The sequence below is a fragment of the Elgaria multicarinata genome, chromosome 12 (genome assembly GCF_023053635.1).
Source record: "Elgaria multicarinata webbii isolate HBS135686 ecotype San Diego chromosome 12, rElgMul1.1.pri, whole genome shotgun sequence".
Lineage (NCBI taxonomy): Eukaryota > Metazoa > Chordata > Lepidosauria > Squamata > Anguidae > Elgaria > Elgaria multicarinata.
This window is the reverse complement of record NC_086182.1, coordinates 1,777,490-1,800,165: the sequence shown is the minus strand read 5'-3', so window position 1 is coordinate 1,800,165 and position 22,676 is coordinate 1,777,490. Positions and strand designations below refer to the sequence as shown.

The 22,676-nt window shown below is 45.8% G+C and overlaps 1 protein-coding gene across 2 annotated transcripts in view; it reads right to left on the bottom strand.

The window, feature by feature from the left end:
* The window catches only part of TET3 (tet methylcytosine dioxygenase 3), a 75,159-nt gene that overhangs the window by 6,337 nt on the left and 46,146 nt on the right, over positions 1–22,676 (bottom strand). For both annotated transcript variants that reach the window (XM_063138824.1, XM_063138825.1), the window contains 6 exons: positions 13,211–13,301; positions 9,626–9,719; positions 8,759–8,967; positions 6,746–6,896; positions 5,445–5,534; positions 691–828 (listed from right to left, as the gene is read on the bottom strand). In XM_063138824.1, coding sequence (XP_062994894.1) covers positions 691–828; positions 5,445–5,534; positions 6,746–6,896; positions 8,759–8,967; positions 9,626–9,719; positions 13,211–13,301 — 773 coding nt within the window. The remainder of the gene's footprint in view (positions 1–690; positions 829–5,444; positions 5,535–6,745; positions 6,897–8,758; positions 8,968–9,625; positions 9,720–13,210; positions 13,302–22,676) is intronic.

The following is a 22,676-nucleotide window of genomic DNA, read 5'->3' as shown; positions in this document are numbered from 1 at the left end:
AACTGCTAATGTTCCTTGGGAGAGTAAATTTCTAGTAAATCCATTTCGATCTGTGGTGTAAATATACCCTTAGTTTTATGTACACTGGAGAGCCAGTGTGGTGTATTAATTAAAGTGTTGGACTGGGACTCTGGAGATCTAGGTTCTATTCCCCACACAACCGTGAAGCTCACTTTGTGACTTAGGGCCAGTCACTGACTTTCAGCCTAACCTACCTCACAGGGTTGATGTGAGGATAAAAAATGGAGAGAAGGAAGATCATGTAAGCCACCATGAGCTCTTTGGAGAAAAGGTGAGATAGAAATGGAACCAAAAAAAGACACAGTGAAACTCCGCCTAGGTGGTTTGCTTGGGTAACATCCAGCTGGGTGTTCTTTCACTCAGTACAAGAACACCTTTCACAGAAAAACAATAACAAAGAGTCTTGTAGAACTTTTAAAGAGAATTTATTATGGCAGAAGCTTTCATGGACTACAGTCCGCTTCATTAGATGCTTGAAGTGTTATCAATAGTTGGCATCTGATGAAATGGACTGAAAACTTCTGTCAAAATATTTCTTTTAGTCTTTAAGGTACCACAAGACCCTTGGATGCTTTTGCTGCAACAGACTAAAACAGCTCCCTCCCGCCCGCAGGCTGGAACATTTCACAGCAAGATTTTAAAAAGAAGCAGAGCAAAACCACGCCTTACCACTGTGCACCCGTTATAAAGGTTGTGTTGATCCTTGTGAGCATGCGCACAGAAGTCCATGCATGCTGTCACCCCAGAGAAGGGCCTCCCCTCTTTCAGCCCAAGCCGACAGTCTATTGCTATATCCTCATTCGTAACCTAATTAAAAAGAACAGAAGCAGCTCACGTTATAGCTGTGCCTTGGGAGGGAACAGCGAACTGTTTAGAGTTGTAACAACACAAAGAGCCTGGGATGTCCAAGACAAGAACTGACCAGCTCCCTCCCAACTCTCCTAGACTGCTGCCATCCCAGATCTTTGGCTCCCAACAAAATTAACCCTCCCCCAACCACACAATGATGTTTTTTTGTGGACGGACTGTGGGCTCCGTTGAGTACTGAAAACCAATTCCCGGGCTCAGTTTTTGTTTGTTTGTTTTTTCATTCAATGTGTGAGTTTTGTACCAGGTGGATCTTTGGTTTAACACACTTATGATTCTTTCTGGTAGGGGCCAGTGAGCATAACATGATATATCATGGGCGTGTTGTTGTTTTTTAAATCAAGTTCAAACTGGTAATTTGAATCTATTTTAGTCTGTTCTGTTTCAGTTTCGGCTGAAACTTTCAAGTTATTATTTATTTATTTATTTATTTGACACATCACTTCCTTCTGCAAAAAGCAGGCTGAAAGTAACTTACACAATACATAAATCCATGATTAATATAGTAGTGCTGGCATGGAATCAATATAAGCCATAATCAGCACAATAATACAAATGCAAATAAATACCACAAAAACATAATCTAAAAATGATACTATATGAAAGTGTTCATCCACAAATACACAAAATCCTCCCCTGCTCACAGCCTAGAATGAACACCACAAAAGCAGCCCACAACCACGGGGCCGTAGCTAGCGTCCAAACGCCTGGGAAAATTGGGATCTCCTTGTGTGGCGCCCAAAAGCGGACAGGGTTGGTGCCAGACGAGCTTCCTTGGAGAGAGCCTTCTATAAACACGGGACAACTTTCACGGAGAAGTGCCTCTGAAGCTGACCTCAGGGACCAGGCAGGTTCATATGGGGAGAAGCAGCCTTTGAGGTATTGGGGTCCCAAGCCATGTAGGGCTTTATAGGTTAAAACCAGCACTTAGAACTTGGCTCAGAAACAAACTAGCAACCAGTGCAGGCGAGCCAGAACTAGGCTCATGTGTTCACATCACCTAGGCCCAGTCAACAACCTGGCTGCTGAATTCTGCACTGACTAGAGTTGCCAATCTGTCTTCAAAGACAGCCCAATGCTATGCTATCCCCATCTACATAGGGTCACAACTGGGCTACCAACCGAAGCAGGTAGAAAGCACTCTTCACCACAGAGGCCACCTGAACCTCCAATAGCAATGATGGATTAAGGGTCTGGTTCTAACCAGCTGATGGGGAAAATAAAGGTTTGGTTCAGTTTCAGGTTGGTTTTGACTCCCTGGCACCACAACTGAATAATTTATTTATTTATTTATTTATTTATTTTATTTTATTACATTTATATACCGCCCCACAGCCGAAACTCTCTGGGCGGTTTACAACAATTAAAAATAGTAAACATTAAAAGTATACAAAATTTTAAAAAACATAAAAAACAGTATAAAAACAACAGTATCCATTTAAAAACAACGATTCTGAGGTCCATTAAAAACAAACTTAACGTTGTTAAATGCTGTTAAAATGCCTGGGAGAAAAGTCTTGACCTGGCGCCGAAAAGATAACAATGTTGGCGCCAGGCGAGCCTCATTGGGAAGATCATTCCACAGTCGGGGGGCCACCACTGAAAAGGCCCTCTCCCTTGTTGCCATCCTCCGAGCTTCCCTCGGAGTAGGCACTCAGAGGAGGACCTTAGATGTTGAGCGCAGTGTACGGGTAGGTTCATGTCGGGAGAGGCGTTCCATCAGGTATTGTGTTCCCAAGCCATGTAGGGCTTTATAGGTTAAAACCAGCACATTGAATTGGGCTCAGAAATGTATAGGCAGCCAATGCAAGTGGGCCAGAATCGGTGTTATATGCTCAAACCTCCCTGTTCCAGCTATCAATCTGGCCGCCGCATTTTGCACAAGCTGTAGCTTCCGGACCGTCTTCAAAGGCTGCCCCATGTAGAGGGCATTGCAGTAATCTAATTTGGAAGTTACCAAAGTATGGACAACTGAAGCTAGGTTATCGCTGTCCAGATAGGGGCGTAGCTGGGCCACCAACCGGAGTTGGTAGAAAGCACTCCGTGCCACCGAGGCCGTCTGAGCCTCAAGTGACAAAGATGGTTCTAGGAGAAACCCCAAGCTACGAACCTGCTCCTTCAGGGGGAGTGCAACCCCATCCAGAACCGGTTGAACGCCCCCCATCCGATCAGAGGAACCACCCACCAGCAGCATCTCAGTCTTGTCTGGATTGAGTTTCAGTTTATTAGCCCTCATCCAGTCCATTGTCGCAGCCAAGCACCGGTTCAGCACATCCACAGCCACACCTGATGAGGATGAAAAGGAGCAGTAGAGCTGCGTGTCGTCAGCGTACTGATGACAGCGCACTCCGAAACTCCAGATGACCGCACCCAACGGTTTCATGTACATGTTAAACAGCATGGGGGACAAGACCGACCCCTGTGGAACCCCATACCGAAGAGTCCACGGGGCCGAGCAATGTCCCCCAAGCACCACCTTCTGGAGCCGTCCTGCTAAGTAGGAGCGGAACCACTGCAGTGCAGTGCCCCCCACTCCCAGCTCAGCCAGACGTTCCAGATGGATACCATGGTTGATGGTATCGAAAGCCGCTGAGAGATCAAAGAGAATCAACAGAGTCACACTCCCCCTGTCTTTCTCCCGACATAGGTCATCATACAGGGCGACCAAGGCTGTTTCCGTGCCAAAACCTGGCCTGAAACCCGACTGAAATGGATCCAGATAATCAGTCTCATCCAAGAGTGTCTGGAGCTGGCCCGCCACCACCCGACTGAGGACCTTGCCCAGTTCAATAAGCTTAGAACTGCTTTAAATTTGTAGTATGTATTTTGTAAGTGTATTCTTAGGGATGACACAAATGTAGAGTGCTTCCAGGTGAGTATTTTATTATGCAATCCTCCTGCTTCATTCATGAAATTTTAAAGGAGGTTCAAATGATGTTGTCTTCCTCTTGCAGCCCTGCCGTGTTTTCTCACTGCTTCTTCCAGCCTTTTTCTTTCCACAAAAAAAATCAGCTGAGGAGGAAAAGATGGAATCGCTGCACAATGCATTTGGATTGGCAGCCTAGAAGCCCTCTATTTGGGAGCACCCATAGATTAAAAAAGAGAGAGGCTCAATGCTGTTGAGGTCACTTTCAAATGTACGCAATATGCCTGTGGCCAAGCAGCACACGGAACGCTGCTGTGGGCTGTGCCTGTTTCCGCCTCTCCCCATTCATCTCACAGCAGTGGGAATAAAGCACCCAGAGCTGCTTTCCCCAGAGATAGGAGGAGGGTGGGGTGGTGGGGAACTCTTTTCCCCCAGGAGGAAGAGAGGAGCAAGTGTTGGCATTCATAGCAGCAGAAGTCACGGGGCAGGGGCCTCCCTGGGCAATCCCTGCTCCTCCTCCTCCTCCTCCTCCTCCTGGAAACGTAAGCTTCCCATGGCCACACCCCTGAAACAAAGAAGAGGTGGTAGCCAACGAGCAGCCGGGCAAGTGGTGGCAGTGTAGCAGCAGCTTTTGAATTGTTGCCCTGGTTCAGTCGTAAGTTCATTTAAAGGTGATCTGGGAGCTCACAGCTCTTTGGGGCTCTTTTTGGACATATTGCCTATCTCAGCTGGAACAGGAACAGGGGTGCGTAACAACACGGACATTAAATTCCTGGGGCTCTTTGCACTGAAAAGTGGGTTTAAAATGTACAACATAAATCAAGAAATGGCCTGTCACATGAAGAAGAGAGCGAGTGAGCAAACTATTGCCTTTGTCCCTCATTTGTCGCTCTCAGGATACAACCCACCTACTGGCAATTCATCAAAGTCTTTGGGTGGGATCCAACGGGACCTACTGGTGGCGGCAAGAACTGCCTGTTCCCAGTGCGCATGTGGTTATCCCCAGTGGCGGCGGCATATGTGCACACCCCTACCACCGCCGGCGATGTAGCACTTCTGGGGCAGGACCCAGATGACCAGAAACGCACATTTCTGGAAGGGGCAGGTCACAAGTTTCTGGAAGGGTGCTCGCTGTCAGCAGTAGCTCCCTGCTGGATCCTGCCTGCTGTGCTGGAATCACCCACTCAAAACAGCCCAAGATGTGGCTGCTAGAAGAAGAGCACAGGAAGACTCTTCTTCTAGCCATCCCATAATCTGACCTAAGGGCAGGACATGAAGACAAAGAGCTCAGGCAGAACATGTAGGGGGCCCCCTTATTATCTAACAACCAAGAGCTCAGCCATTTGGGCAGAAATGTCTGCCGTTCTTGTTCCTGCAGGATGTTCTCCTGTAGGCTCAAACAGGTGGTTTTGTATTTTTACAAACACCTCTCCCAGCTTGTCACAGACAAACAGACGCTATGGAAGAAAGCTAAAGCAACGGCCCTATGACAGAGCTGCTCCCTGCTCTAGCAGCATCCAGAACCTCTCTACAGGCAGTTTTTCACCCAGCCCTTGGACTGCAGAGCCTCCTCCTGGGTTCCGGTTCCTGCTTGTGGAAGAGGGTGACAGACTCTTGGCATCTGACAAGGGAGAGAGCTCCAATCATTATCACAGCAACAGCAAAATAATAGGAAGAGCATTCCTGGCACCTGATTTTGGTAGGCCTGGGGTGCCAGCCTCTTATAAAGTGGGCCGACCTCTGTGGCCAGGTCCTGGAAGCTTCTTCTGAGAACTTCTTCCTGTAACAAGAGAGAGTCAAAGTTTGCTTGTTACTGAGGCAGACCCTCTGTCCCGCTAGCCTGCCCAAGACTATTTGCTGTGACCACCAGCAGCGCTCTCAGGCCTCAGAGGAATGTCTTTTCCTGCTACCGAAGATCAACTGGAGATGCTGCCTGAGAATTCAGCTGTGACCTTCTGCTGGCACTTTGCCATGGAGCAACAGCCTTTTGCATTCATACAAAGCTGGCCAAGGCTAGCTTGACCAAATAGGAGCTGGGACCAGAACCCAGAACTCTCTGGTCCAAGATCTGAATATTATACAGCTGCAACTCAAGGACTGCCAGTCACTTTTACCCAGCAACTACCCCACACACCCCAAACACTACTGCTTTTACCTCTACTAGCATTGCAGATCCACATTTACTTGGAAAAATGAGTCTAGAATGCAATGGGGTAAAAGCAACTGGGTGGAAGGAAGGTTCAGAGGCAAAGTGGGAAGGATTACACAGTCCCCTCCTCCTCCCAATGTAATCAGCCCATTCCCAGGAACCTTTGGAAATGAGGAAAGTTTGTTAGGGCTTTGTTACACATGTGTAACATGTGGCTTGCCCCTGTCTCTCTGATAGCCTAATTTTTTTTATGTGAAGGGAATTGGGTTTGCTTTTTAAATAAAGCTGGCTGTTCAGTTCTAGCTGATCCGGACCTCCTGCTCAGCTCAAACACCACCAGAGGAAGGTTGAGCTCTGAACAAAGTACTTGCTGGATACCCAAGCTAGACTTAATATGTTGTTGCATTTTGCTTGCACGAATAAAAGATCTTTCCTCCATGACCAAGGCTGCAGTCCCATGCACACTAATTGGAAGTAAGAACGTAAGTACATCAGAAGAGCCCTGCTGGATCAGACCAAGGGCCCATTTAGTCCAGAACTCTGTTCACACAGTGGCCAACCAGCTGTCAACCAGGGACCTACAAGCACAATACGGTAGGCGCCATTGGGACTTATTCCCAATTAAACATACATTGGACTGCACTGCAAATGTTTCATCTCTCCCTACTTACGCAGACCCTGATCTCTGGCCAGCCTATTTGAGGGGGAAGCTCTGTAAAACCTGCAGGAATGTCACTGGTTCTGCTTTGCCTCTTAAATCAGGAAGCCTGATCCATGCAACAGCCCTGAGTCCTCTCGGAAAATGGACAGGCAGCACAAAGTGACGTGTCCGTCTCACTAACCTCCTTGGGATTATCTCCCTGAAGTCTGAATTTCCTGGGCGTTTTGCTTCGAGCATATTTGCACCCATTGAAATACATGCTCCAAGAGCAGCCGAAAGAGAAAGAGGCACCGCAGGTGTTGTGGTCCTTCCCTTGACATGCACAGGTCCGGCTGCAAGAAATACAAAGGAGGACGTTTCAGTCACTGCCCGCAGTACTCGAACAGAATCACAGGCCTGTGTGAGAAGGAACCCCAATATCCTCTGATGTAAGGGTGTCAATAGCAAATGAGTTGTGGGGGGGGGAATGCCCCATCAGCAGATGCCCAAGGAGCACAGGCTGTGGTCAGCAAAGTACACTTTCCTTTTCTTATAATTTGTGATATATGGACAGCGCTCACATGAATGTGATATAAAGTTTATCCCAGAAGCTGTTGTATCTGTGGAAGCTTTTAAAGATGAATTATAGAATGGTTTTGGTCTTAATATGTTTGTAATGTGATTATTGTGCTTTAAGGTGCTAATGCCAGTTATTACATATTCATGTCTTTTCGGTGGTTACTAGGTTTTAGTATTTTAATATTCTTGATTCATGTTTTATGGTCCTAGAGAATGGCCTTCTTTCTAAGTAAGTATTTATAATAGCGCTTTCAAACATATATTAGTAAGATTTATTGTGCATTCGTATTGTCTAACGGTCAGATTGAAACTTAGTCATGCTTAAGGTAGACCCATGGAAGTCAATTTGATGGTTTACTCCTGACTAACTTAAGTCCCACTGATTTCAATGACTAAGCATGACTAAGGCCTCATCTACACCAAGCAGGATACTGCACTATGAAAGTGGCATGAAAGCAGTATATAAAAGGCAGGAGCCACACTACTGCTTTACAGCGGTATTGAAGTGCACTGACAACTGTTAGGGCCCATAGACACATACCACATACTGCTTCCATACCACTATATCCTGCTTGGTGTGGCTCCTGCCTTTTATATACCACTTTCATACTGCTTTCAAGTGCAATATTGTGCTTGGTATAGATGAGGCCCAAGTCTAGAGGCCTATAGGGTGGATTCCTGCATTGAGCAGGGGGTTGGACTTGATGGCCTTATAGGCCCCTTCCAACTCTACCATTCTATGATTCTATGATCCAACCTTTTGTTATTTTGGAACCCTTAAAATTCCGATTAATCAAAATAAATTAACAACTTAGCAAATCAAATGCTTTGACCACCTAAGACCCTCAGGCTTCTCTTTTGATACCCATACTCTAATCCACTAGATTGCACACATAGCATTCTTTAGTTTATTTTAAGTGGGGAGTGACAGTCAAGGGGAGAGAGAGTAGGAAAAAGGAGAAGGAAGCAATTATATGGTTAAAGATTAGAAGACTGTCCCCATGTTAAAGAGGAGGGGGCAGCTAGGCTGGATTAAAGGGGAGGGGGGCAGCCAAGTTGAGGTCAAAGGGGAGGGGGCAGCCAGCTGCCTTACCCAATGCAGGATCCCACATGCACCAACCCAAATCCACATCACCCTCCAGGACCCTTGCAGATGAATGTATATAAAGCAGATTTTAGACTGAAAAAGCAAAAAGCAGCAAAGACAACAAAGACTAACCTTAAAGACTAACAGATGTACTGTGACACAAGTAAAAGTTTTCATCTCAATACAACCGTCTAAGGTGCCACAACTCTTTGTTATATTTGCTGCAACAACGTAACACAAGAACCCCTCTGGAGCAGAAGTCAGGAGTCAAAAAGACGCCTCCACCAACTCCTGCCAATGGTGCCTCCCCAAACCAAGGGACATTTTAGTAAACAACCCAGCTGGCTCAGGCAAAAGAGGCAAGCCCCGCACTACAGAGAGAAGCATGAATAAATAAAACCCCGCACAACAGCAAAGTAGGTGCTGCTGGCTAATCAGAGTCAGACTACGGAGGGCAAAATCCACCAGAAAACGCCTGCCCCCTCCAGCACAGCCCCTTTTCACCAGCAACTCATCTCCAGCTGCCAGGGAAGGGCCAAAGGAACTTACTCGTCGTTCAGCCCACATCGCCGGGTGGTGGGGTTTCCGTATTTCGTGAGCGTGTCAGAGAGCTCCTGGTACAGGGTGTCCCCCAAGGTGCGAGGGATCCCCTCCCAGGCCAGAATCAAGATGATGATGACAGCATTCTGGCAATGGTGGCCAGCGCGATGTCGCACCAGGCACAAGAGCTTCTCCTCTATGTTGTGCCTCCTGATGACCTGGAAGGTAGCCGAGGATGTTGGTTGGTTAAGGAAATGACAGCTGCCCCCTCCCCCGAAAGAGGCCAGAGTGGCCATTCTCCTACATGGACCAGCACCTACTCAGGCCTGGTTCAAGAAAGCGCCACATTGACGCAGCAAAGCAATGCAATGAAGGCCCACTCTCCATAAGGACATAACCAGAAGAGCCCTACTGGGTGCTGGAAACTGCTTTGGCATGGCATGGCTCTGCGTCTCATGAGGTTGCGCTGTGTGGACAGTCTCCACATCAGTGCCAGAGCATTGGCAGAGCCCTGCTGGATTAGACCGAAAGGCCCATCTAGTTCAGCATCCTGCTTCCAACCAGATGCCTCAAAGAAGCCCCCAAGCCAGGGCATGAGGGCCACAGCCGTCTCCCACGGTTGCTCATCAGAGGTAGACAGCCTCTGAACATGGGGGTTCCATAGAGCCATCATGACTTATCGCCATTGACAGACCTCTCCTCCTGCTCCATGATTTTGTAGCTTCCATAAACTCCCTCAAGCTGTTCCTGCAGACAGTTTTTGGGCAGGATTTAGGAAGTTCCTGGTGTGATAGCAAAATGAGAAGTGCAAGACGTGACTGTTAGAGAAGGGCTGTCAAGCCACTCTACATGCCAACAGACAGGACCGCCACTTACCCACTTGGCGATAGGGCAGCCGCGAGAGCTCTTTCCCTCCTTCCCTGTGTAGATCACCTTTTCGATTCTGATGGCTTTCCCCTTCTCACCATACCTGGTCAGAAAAGTCACAGTATTCACTTATGAAGGAAGACAACAGGGTACATAATGCAGAGCTCCACTCTGGAGGGCCTGCTCAAGTGAACAGGATTAAAATCTCTACCAGAAAGTCTGGAGCAATATTAGAAGCATTGGGCTTCCACTTGGTGCATCCATCTCCATCCTCCTAGACTTGCTCCCATCTCTTTACACAGCAGTGCTGACTTCTCTGAGTTATCTTTAACACATCCATCTCAGGCTGGGCACAACCTGATGAATCCTTTCTGTAAATAATGACAACTGTGGTCTTCTGCAAGACCTTAACCCTTGGAAGCCAGCTCTTGTTCATCTATTGTCTAGACTCACAGCAGAAAATTTGTGAAGGACTCTGCTGCAATTTCCTGCTCAGCCTTGAAGCTGCTGGGCAGACCCAGCCTTATCTGTACAGCACCATGTACATTGATGGTGCTATATAAATAAATAATAATAATAATAATAATAAGAAGATATAGTGATGTCAGCCAATCCATGTGTGCCACCCAGAGCTCCTTGTAGGAAGGGCAGTATTCATAGGGACAGATAAATAACAAATATAACTATGTCAGTAAAACACCATTGGCCTCAAGACCAACTACAACTCCTATAATTTATACAGCCCTCTCTGAGTGTTATCTTAGTCATCCTGACAACAGCAGTATTATGATCTCACATGCAAATTCTGTGTGTGTATGCAGCCAAGAGAAGGCCACCAAGTGTGTTCATGGCTGAACAGAGCCCATGTTCACACCACCAATCAAATAAATCCATACGAAAGTCCTTCAGAACTGTAATGCACGTGGACTTCGGACCTGCCTAGGTAGTCCAAAGAGGCACAGAACATCCAGAAGCTACCTTAAGGGAGATGCTGGATGTTGCACAGTGGCTAAGAAACAGAGGTCTGCTCCAAGAAGTCCCAGTTTCAGATCTCCTCTTTGCCATGAACGGAGTAAGTAACATTAGGCAAATCACTCTATCTCAGCTTAGACACACACACCCCTCAGCTACAATAATACGGATCTACCGTAAAGGGTTCTTGTGAAGCTTACTGAGCTAATGGATGTGAAATGCTTTGAACACTTGAAAGACACCATATAAATGCAACCTCAACTCTTTTGAACAACTAAAATTAAGAGACCAAGTAAAGCTAATTGCAGCTCATCCTTCCTAACCAGCAACAGGATTCATTATTTATTTATTTATTTATTTATTACATTTTTATACCGCCCAATAGCCGAAGCTCTCTGGGCGGTTCACAAAAATTAAAACCATGAAGAGCATAAAAACAACCAATAAATTTAAAACACACATACAAAATACAATATAAAAAGCAATATAAAATATATTGGACATCACACACCAGGACTACACCATTCACTGGGAGAGGTGAAAAACAGAGCCGGTAGCATTTCTTTGCATCATGAAGGATGAACTTCTCAAAAGGATCTGCTTAGTGCAGGAGCTGTTCGCAGCATCCATAATTGATGCCTGGAGGATCTTTTTCAACCTCCATCTTACTAGCATCTCAAAGACCTTCTGTGCTAACTTCCCAGCCATGATCTTGATGCATGCAAAGGTGACTCAGCAGCAATGGGTTTAGAGATGACTCAGTGTGCTCAGGGGTGTGAGTCAGCTGCAGGGGTGAAACCCAATCAGTCTGAACATGTGCTTGCCTACCTGCATACAGTCTATGATGTTAACCTGCTATGCAACCCAGGTAAAGCTCCTAAACAGAACAAATACAAAAGCAGATGCCTTCTTTTATAACATGTCTAACATTCTGGTGAACTTCTGGACAAGCTAGGAAGACAAACACTTGGAATGTCAATCTACCAGTAGCAATGAAAAAGATTATCTGAACCTCCTAATTCTACGAGGAGGAAAGTCTTAGTTTGAAAGTGTGGAACAATTCAATCAATTCTTCAGGATACAGTTTGGAGGATGGGAGACCAGTAGTGTGCGCCCCTCTTGTGCGGCTTCTGGAAACTCATGGGGGGGGTGTGTGTTTCTGATTCTGGTTTGGAGAGCAATAATTAATCATAATTCACCAATTCTCACATCATGGTAAACTATGTTTAGTTCTAAAAATAAAAGTGAGAGTGAAGCTTTGTGAAACCAGGGCAGGGGGAGGGGGCACCCATGACCTGCTTCTCACTCAGGATTCAGTAACAGTTTTTGTCTGAACTGAGGCTATATTGTCTCTCCATGGATTTTCACCACACTTCACCTATCAATATTTATTTAGTTACGTTTCTGAGCCCGATTCAAGGTTCTGGTTTTAACCTATAAAGCCTTACTTGGCTTGGGACCCCCATACCTGATGGAACGCCTCTCCCGACATGGACCTACCCGTACATTGCACTCAACATCTAAGGTCCTCCTCCGAGTGCCTACTCCCAGGGAAGCTCAGAGGATGGCAACAAGGGAGAGGGCCTTTTTGGTGGTGCCCTCCCAATTATGGAATGATCTCCCAGACGAATCTGACCTGATGCCAACATTGTTATCTTTTCAGCGCCAGGTCAAGTCTTTTCTCTTCTCCCAGCCATTTAAAAGCATTTAACAGCATATGCTGAGTTTTTAACTGACCCGAGAATAGTTGTTTTAAATGGATATTGTTGGTTTTTATACTTTTGGTGGTTTTAAATTTTGTATATCTGTTTTTAGTGTTCATTGTTTTTAACTTTTGTAAACTGCCCAGAGAGCTTCAGCTATGGGGCTGTATATAAATGTAATAAAATAAATAAATAAATAAATAAAATTCCCAGTTTAAACTACTATTAACACCACTACGATTGCTAATAATAATAATAATAATAATAATAATAATAATAATAATAATAGCTCTAACAGAGGAAACCAAGATTGCTAGTATAATGAAGATGATTTGCAAAGTTCATGCAGAAAGACAAAGGCATCAATGTCATAACACATGGGAAGGCTGAGATCACTTTAACCAGGTTGGCCGGCTTAATCTTTAGAAAACAGATCAATCAAAGCAAGTACCTGAGCAACTGCAAAAGGGCACACACCCCACACACATATACACACGAGATTCCTTTAACCAGAGCATTCTGTCAAGGAGACTTGAGTAAACCATATCTAACCACTGAAGAAATAGCCAGGCATGGCACTCCAATGTGCTTCAGTGCTATTCACATTGAACAGGACTATAGGGAACAGCCAAATGATGTATTAACATTTCTAAAGGAAGCATAAGCAGCTGTCAATGGCTGTTGCAGAAGAGTTTTCCTATGGAAAGAAAACAAGAGGAGCCAAAATAAGATCCTTTTAACTAGAGTGAGCGGAAACTGGCTGCTGTAGACTTGCGTGTGACTCTGGCTGAAAAACATGTGGATTCCATATAAAGGCCTCAGCCAGAAGAGGGCTATTGTGACAAGGCCTCCCGTAGGGAGCTGCGCTGGTGGTGAGTTTACCCCTTCCTTTTCAAACTGCACCTGGCCTGTGACTTACCGTTCCTCCATGAGTTCCCTGATGGACGCCACAGTTGGTCCGGACCCCAGGTGCGTATAATACGGCCCCTCATCTTTCTCGACTATTTGTTCTGTTTAAAAAACAAAGCCAGGCAGTTACTCAATTCACTCAATGTCTTTGCCTTTTCTAACTACGTCCCTCTAACACACTTATGAACAAACTGCTGCAGTACTCACGCTGCCAGCACCCCACCCCACCCCACCCCAATCCCCAACATATGCTGCTACTGAAAGGGGGCATGTGGGGATGGGTCCCCTCATGTACCTTCTTCCCTGGCACCATCACGCCCCCAGGCTGTTGAGAGTACAACTGAAATCATGCATGCCCCCCACGCAGCTGATTAGTGGTGGCAGGGAGTGCAATCTCCATTCGCAGGGAAGGGAGGTTTATGCCTCCCCATCCCTGTGCACTAAGGTGGGGAGTAGGAGCGTGGCCCCTGGTCCACCACTCAATGCCCTACCTGCCTCTCAGGTTGCCCACCTCTGCTCTAACACCACACGCCACTGACTAGGACTATCAATCAAGCCACATTATATATTTTTTCATTCATGCATTGGTTATTTCTCGGTTGGACTACTGCAACCTTCTTCTCACTGGCCTTCCTTCTTCTCACATCAGTCCGTTGGTTTCTGTTCACCACTCTGCTGCTAAGATCATCTTCTTGGCTCGCTGCTCTGACCATGTTACTCCACTTCTGAAATCTCTTCATTGGCTTCCAATTCACTTCAGAATCCAATATAAACTTCTCCTGTTGACCTACAAAGCTTTTCACTGTCTAGCTCCTTCCTATCTTTCCTCTCTCATCTCACACTATTGCCCCGCTCGTGCTCTTCGCTCCTCTGATGCCATGTTTCTTGCCTGCCCAAGGGTCTCTACTTCCCTTGCTCAGCTTCGTCCATTTTCTTCTGCTGCCCCTTACGCCTGGAACGCTCTTCCAGAACATTTGAGAACTACAAGTTCAACCGCAGCTTTTAAAGCTCAGCTAAAAACTTTTCTTTTTCCTAAAGCTTTTAAAACTTGATTTTGTTCTGATTTTATACTGTTAGTTTTACCCTACCCAGTGCCTGTTTACCCTACCCTGTGCCTGTTTGCATTCTCTTCCCCTCCTTGTTGTTTTATTATGATTTTATTAGAATGTAACCCTATGCGGCAGGGTCTCGCTATTTACTGTTTTACTCTGGACAGCACCATGTACATAGATGGTGCTATATAAATAACTTATTATTATTATTATTATTATTATTATTATTATTATTATTATTTGCTGCATTTCTATAGAGCCCAACAGCTGAAGCTCTCTGGGTGGTTCCCAAAATAATCATGAAAAAAGTACATAACTATAATAAAACAATGCCAAATCTAAAAATACACACACACACAACGCCACAGAATTAAACCGAAGTAAAACCAACATCAGAGGACAGAAGCTGGAAGACTAAAAATTATACAGATTCTAACCTGTAAAATGCTTTATAAAGTTTTATCTAAATGTTTTTGTATTTATTATCATGTCCTGTAAGTAGTTTAATATTTCTTTGTAAACAGTTTAGGGATATATATTCGGTAAGATAAGTAGTATATAACTTTTAATTTATTAAAAACTGCTACAAAGATCAAGCAGAAGCAAACGTGATTGCTACCCTGCACAACTGCATCAGTGCCCTCTGCTCCCATTCACTTCTGTGGGGCTCATGCAGAAGAACTTCCTGGTGGGTTGTGTCCCATGGACTGCATCCATCTCCCAGTCTGCTGCCTATAATAGTGCCCCAAATGTGCCACCTGAGGCAGGGAGCTCACGGTAGGACTGCCTCTGAGGGCCACCCTCAATGAGGGTTTATGAGATGAACCAAATCCACATGACTCTAGCAAGTGAGCCAAGCTAAAAGAGCAGGAGCACACATACATGCACTTAGTCATAGGTCGAGGCAGTTTAAGCTGAGGAAATTCCTTCCTGGTCCATCAGTTCGACCTTGGCTAGGAGCAAAAAACATCTACCAAGCCAAAGTGAAGTACACAGAACAGTAAGCACTTTGCTCTTATTCTTCACAATACACCTTGCACGTGGATGGTTCCATATAAACAAAACACCTACGGCAGTCTTAACCCTCAGCAACCAGGAGTGTACACACCAGCTGGACAGGCAAGCTGCTGGAAGTTTTCCAGGCACAGCTTGGGAGATTTGGCAAGACACACTACAATGTGAGGAATTTGTGATGGCCCCTGTCTCGGATGCTCACCGGAGCCACAAACTCAAGCCCTCCCTCCCTCCCTCCCTCCCTCCCTCCCTCCCACCCACAGACCCATTCATCCACACGCCCTGTGCCTCCAAGCCTCCTCCCCACTCCCTTTTTTGACGCTCCAGTGGTGGTAAGGTAATAGAGGAAACGTCTCTCTCCTAGATCCCTTCTCTGATGCTCGGGCTGCTGCTGTGGCTGTGTGCCGGACATGCTGGGAATGATGGCTTCCCAGAGCTCCTTGCACCTGGCTGTCAGGCACATGTAGCAGCGTGCCAGACATCAGAAAAGGGGGAAGGGAGAGAAACCTTACTCTGCTCCCTTGCTGCCACCGGAGCACCAAGAAAGGTAAGTATGAAGGGGCTTAGAGGGAAGAAGACAGGTGGGCAAGGGTTTCTGGACTTCCACGTAAGGCTTTCAGGAGGCACTGGACTTGCGTGGGCTCCAGTAACTCAACCACGGGTTTGATAGGGCCCAAAACAGGCTTGGAACTGGGTGGGGTGCGGGGAAGAGCTATTTTTGAGTTGGGGGAATCGTTTGTTACTTGCAAGCCCAGTTCTGCGTCTGAATGCCAGGGAGGGGGTTGCCCACAACAGCCCTACCCCAATCCCCCAGAAGGACAGCAGAGTCTGTGTATGGCAGTTGCACACGCTCCTCTAATGCCTGTCAGAAGGCTACTCCTGCAAGCCCAAGTATCTGCCTAATGTGACCATGTTTTTTGCATTCTCTGTGACACAGCATATTTCAAAGATTCATCCAAACCCCACCAGCAGTGAGCCACGGGACCCTGAGGCGGGGGTGGGTGGGTGGGTGGAGGCCACGGTGCAGGAAGGAGGGCCTGGGCTGCCCGAGTTTGAGGTTTTGTACCTCAATCAAAAATGGAATCACATCTAGAGGCTCTAAGTGAAATCAGGGCTTCAACTTTATTATGAGTCCTCTTGGTCAAGATTTCAGATCTGCTTGTAATAAAACACTTTACTGTTCAAGTGGCTATCTTGTTGAGTTCAAAACTTGACTTTGTTCTCTCCCTCACAACTGTGAAAACACCAAAAGTTTTGACCATCTTCAGTTCTGTTTCAGAAAAACTCTGGAATGGCCCACATTCCCATATGAATCTGCCGTTAAATCAGTTAAAAATGACACTTAAATAAATTTGCATATTAACAAAACCTCAATACAGCCTGCCTTTTCAGGCAGTGAAAGTCTCTTAAAATTTAATAAACAAAAACTACCATTCATTGTTGGGAAAGGAGGCTGTCAGATCACATCTTCTATTTCCTATTAAAATAACATGGCAAAGCCAAAATAGCAACAAACAGCTTTAACCCTCGCTACTCTCAAATGAAATTTGCTCTCACCACCAGTTAATCAACTAAGTGTGCAAGGCTATGCAAAACATCCTACAACTCCCATCGTGCCCAACCCAGCATGAGCGTTGCAGGGCTTTTTTCTGTCTAAAAATGCATAGGACTGCACCCTAAACTTTTAGCGGATTAATCTTGGCATTAAAGATCACAGCCTTCATAATTTGCTAAAACAGTCCCTGAGCTGCCAGATAGATTACGTCCATCCTGTTCATAAGACAACTGAGGAGCCTGTCTGGAGGTCTCATATTCATCCAAGGAATTATCACGTATGGCCCAAGCCAGAAGTAGCATCTACCTGGAGCTGAAAAGCAGTGACAGGGGAAGTGCTCTGTCTGACTGAAAAGTCACCTGCCCTACCTTGTGACCTCATTGTGCCAATCAACTGTCTGCAGCTATCCATGTCACAGCAAGTCCTGCTCATGTTGGGGGTCATTGCCTTTGCATTTTCATCCACTGCTTATAAGGAGGGAAGTCTTTTGAAGGCTCGATTAACATACTGCGCAGGAATGATTTCTGAAAGCACTGGTAAATACAGCATGAATCTCCCACTTGGCTGGAAATTTCAAGAATGCCCTCATCTAGGCATACATAATTTTTTGTGAACTGTCCAGAGAGCTTCAGCTATTGGGCAGCATAGAATTGCGATAAATAAATAAATACTGCTTAGAGGTGTTTTAAAATATGGTCAGTGGCATACAAGTCTATTAAATAATAAATTAAATGATAAGGGGAAGATAATTATTTAATTATTCATTGCTGCAGTAAAAGTAACCAGGAACGGGGGCCTTTAAAGTCATACAAGCAACGTTGTTCAGCCTCTCATGGAAAATGGGGCAGAGGGCTGGAAATATCTTTGCAATTTAGATGCACAAAAGGGGCAACAGGGGGTTCCTTTGTTTGACTTATCCAAAGGGCAAATCTACACTGCAAATTTATCATGGTTTAATGCCGACGTAACTCTCACAGCTTCCCCAAATGAATCTTGGGAAGTGTCCTGCCTCCGCCGGAGGAATGCCCTAGACTAGCTGCAGTTTCTGACGGCAGCCCCCATGAACAGTGCATGGCAGTAATCCAACCTAGATGTCACCAGGGCATGGACAACTGTGGCCCGGAAGGCTCACAATCAGCTTATTGGGCTAAAGTGATGGAAGGCCCTTCAAGTGCTCCTGGCACTACTTGAGTGATAAGCTGAATCTAGCAGCTCTCCCAAACGGAGTCCCTCCAGCACTGGTTGAACGCCACCACCCGGGGCAGGAAAATCACCCATCAACACACGTCTTCCTTGTCAGGACTGAGTTTCATTGTACTTACGCTCATCCAGTACAAAACCACTCCCAAACACTAGCTCTGCAGCTCAGTCTATGGATGTGTCTGGTGCACCACCTGGTCTTATTTTATTGGATGAGCTCTGGTTGTTGCAGCTTGAGAATGTGAACATGGCCATTGGTGGAGTCCGGTCAACTGCTGGTTTTCTTTATCCTTGCTCTTCTTGGCTTATTATACCTAGAAGGCAGGGCTTGACAAACTGTCTGAAGCTCAATCCAGACAAGACCAGAGGTGCTATTGGTGGGTTGAGTTTATCCTAATTTGTATGGGATGGCACTCTCCAAGAAGGACCAGGTTCTCGGTTTGGGGCTGCAGTTGGATCCAGCATTGGTCACTAGAGGCCCTTTGGTTTCATGGCAGGCAGTGCCAGCAGCTTAGCATGGGGTGCCAGCTGCCACAACCCCACCTGAACAAAGAAAACCTAGCCGCAGTTATCCATGCCTTGGTAATTTCCAGATTACACCACTGAAATGAACTGTACATGTAGACAGCCTAGAAACATCAGTTAATACAAAATGCAAGTGCTAGGCTACCAACTGGAACAGGTTATGGATTTCCTACCAACCGTCAAACTACACTGATTGTCAATTCATTTTGGGCACAATTTGAAGTGCTGGTGATTACCTGTAAAGCCCTAAACATCTTGGGATGCAGAGACCTTCTACCACACGAGTCTGCATAAATTCTGCAGTCATTATCTGAGGGTCTTTTCCATGTCCTCCTGCCATGTGAAGTTAGGCGAGTGGCAACTTGGAAGAGGGCCTTTTCAGCTGTGCTGCCCAATGACCTTCCCAGAGAGGCTGTCTTGGCCCTTCACTTCAGCACCAGGCACTGAAGGGCGTTTCAGGAGGTAATGCAAGTTAACCTTGATTGTGCTCTAATGCATTCTGCTGAATTTTATGGGTTTGTTTTTAATAGCTGCTCCTGCTGTTTTATTCTTGTGTATTAGATGTTCACTGTTTTATAATGTTTTATTTCATGCTGCCCTGGGAGTTTAACTGAAGAGCAGCCATACATTTTTGAAAGAAAGAAAAGAAAGGAAGGAGCCATCATGATCCTCCTCCTGGTAGGCAGGGAGGGAGAACCACCAGTGGATGCTGGAAGGGAGGGTTGATTGCTCAGGAACTGTTCTCTCCTCCCTTGGAGCCTGCAAACCAAATGAGGGCAGTGAGAAAGAATGACAGAGTGGAGCAGCCCCATTCCAGAAGCCAACCCTGGAGATTCCCAGAGAGAGGAAGAGGAAGGGAAAAGAAACAGACATGGGGCTCCCCAAGACAAGAGGAATCCCACATGAGTGTGAAGAAACTTCAAGGCAGTCCCCAACTTTCGGAGGCATTTATGCAGCTGGGACTTTCTGATTCCTGGAACCCAGATAGGGCCTGGCATGAGTTAGCCCCCGCACAGTAATACAGAGGCTCTAACTGCCACAAGGGAAGCCTCCCCACAGCAGCCTCCCTGTTGTGGCTGTGCCCACAATGATGTCTGGATATAGCTGCATCAGGACCACCCCCACTGCAGGTGGAATCTCACCAAGGCCCCCTCTCAAAATGCATGAAGAAAGTTCTGTTGGCAAAGCTGCATGGGTGCAGCCTTGGGACGACCATTTGCGGCTTTCCACAGCTGCCACTTTGAGCAGGGAAGAAAGGACAGTTGATACAGAAGAACCTGGGTGATTCACCACCACTTTTGGCTAATTATCACCAAAAGCTCCTGCAGCCCCAACTGACTTAATTAAGCAGCTGCTTGAGTTTCGCTGAAACCAATTTGGCAGAGCATGTCCTTCTAAGAAAGTTTTGCCAGGGCAGTGAGAGCAATTAACCTAGATGCAGCAGGCTTTTCAGGGGGTGACCTTTGTGGTCACTGCCCAATGCTGTGCCTGTGGTAGTGTCCTTCCAGATTGGAGGTCGGAGCAGTGGTCATGAGGCATCTCTTCCTCCCCTGATTTACATTTGCAACAAAAAAGCAATCAACCCCCCCCCCCCCCAAACAGGGCCAGAATTGCTGCCTGTTTCTTTCTTTCCAAGCTGCCGCTAATGCGATTTGCTCTTTTGGTTTCTCTGTTTGAGTGTAAATGCAGCTGGTCCTTTCTTTGGAGTCTGATGGGCATTTCCTCTGGCCAGGCTATGCTCAGCTAAGATGCCAGGTTATTTAAATGACAAAAAAAACCCTACACAGAGACCTCCAAAACGTGTTTAAAACTTGGCCAGTTCCATTGCTAGTGTGGGAATGCAAAGGCCCTGGCATGGCCTACTGACCAGATGGCCCGATCTCAACGCCCAGTGACCAATTAGGGATCAATTAATCAGTGACACAGCACCATGAAAAATGGTCTGACAATTCTTATAACTTATTACCTTTGCAAGTAAGTCCACAAAAGCTACTAGCTAGCCTGCCAAGGCATTCCTACATTAGTAACCCACGGCCTAAAAAAGAAGAAAAAACCAATGTTGGTCAAATGGCTCTGCCTGGTCATTTGCAAGAAATTTTTACTCACCATAGGTAACTAGGCAAGTGGGGACTTACAAGCCTGATTCAATCTGGGTATATCAAAATGTCCAGTTATGAAGTGTTTAAGCCCTTCACTGAGCAACTTTTGCCTTGGAAAAACACATCATGACCACTCACTACTAGGCCAAATCCAGAATCCTGTACCAAACCGAGCAGATTCAGAAAAATCAGGGAAATGTCCAAATTGGAACGAGACTCCTCCGAAGTGGACCAGTTCTGACTCTAGACCCTCCCTAAGCTTTGTTAGTGATTTAGATATTCAAAAGGGAACAAAGAACCAAACAGTGTGAGAAGCTGCTTTCCAAGCTGTCCCTACTAGGAAAATGCCTGGGTGGGGAGAAGGGGAAGGATGCAGGCAAAAGCTTCCAGTCACAGTGACCAGTTCTACTAGGGGCGCTCCAATCACAGCGCTTTAGGTAATGGATGCTGAAGTCATATATCACAGGACTGGATGCAGTGTTCAATGCTCTTTGGTAGTTCTCTCTCCCAGCAGCAGGAATATGAAAAGAGCTTTTGGGAAGTCGGTGGGATTTGGGAGGGTGCAGGATCGAGTGCTTGCATGGAAAGTGCTGGATGTTCAAGTCCTGCCTTTGCTCCACATCTGTCAGGAATCACGACAACATCCATCATCCACCCCTGTCCTTTCGCTCTTTCTGTGATTTTGGCATCACTTAAGAAAACAAAAAATATTTTTCATTCTACACCTATCCTTCTAACATTTTGCAGGTTTCTTGCCTAGAGACATAATGTATAGCATTCTATAACATATACCTTCTATAATGTATGCCGTTCTCACACAAATTGCACCCACCCACCCACCCCCAAAAAACCATGGGGGGGGGGAAACAGAAATAAACCACTCTCACTCAAATTTGAAAACCCATCTTCACAAAAAACACTCCACCCATTCTGAAATTTTGCAAGGTTCTTAGCTATGGTCAACTGTGCATCATATACTATGCTGCACAGAGATGGCTCTAGCTAAGAAATCTGCAAAATAAACAGTGTATTTCACTTTCTTATGTCGCCCACAAAAAAAGTAAGGGGATAAGGTTTTTGGAAGCCCCCCAAATTGCAAAGGCTGCCCTTGCATGAAAACCCCTGTATTCATGAGAATACAATCCACAAAAGCTTACGGCAGAATTAGTTAGTCCTTAAGGTACCACAACACAAGTGGGTTTGTTTGTTTGTTTGTTTGTTTGCTGCAACAGACTTAATAAGGCTGCTCCTCTGGAAATTCTAATTCTGAAATATTAAACAGTTATTAGTAGTGCACAAAATTTAAAGGTGCCTAGTACAAAAATCTCCACACCTATTTGTCTGAAATTTTTCAGGCTTCATCTCCTCATACAGGACTACAAATTTCATTCAGTTTCATTCAAGGATGTTATAGTTGTTTGTTGATTTCCAACAATAGTCACATTCAGATTCGGTCCCCAAGTTGAATTAGGTAGTCCCAAATTTCTCCAGGACTGATCAGGCTTTTTTCTGTATTGGGATCCAAACTGAATCTTGTTGTCAATGCATATTCCTACTCATTACATCCCTCAAAAACACTGGGGAGGGGGGAAGAGAAGAGAATGATGCCTATTTTCCAGATGAAAAATGGAACCCGCTCCCTTGAGAATGTAAGAACAGCCTTACTGAGGCAGATAGGGCCTATGGCTTCAAGTCTAACCGCAAACATTTTGTTCTTTGAGTCAGCTTCGCCACCCAATCTAAAAGTTGGATCACATATAGACGGTCATTTTACCACATGTCAGTTCCTGATATGTGGTAAATTTCCCCCAAGAGGTTTAGCAGGACGATGCAGGTGATCAAGCTGCTCCGGAGCGAGAGAGCTCACTTAAATGTTTGTCTGTGCTTACTGTAAACGGATGGGGGTATTTCAGTAGCACTCCTGAAAATATTACTGCAGTTGCTTTGTTCAAACGCACAATAAAAAATAGATTTTAAAAAAGCTATCTCTGTTCATGAGATTGTAGCTAGTGCACCAGCTGAAGCTGCTAG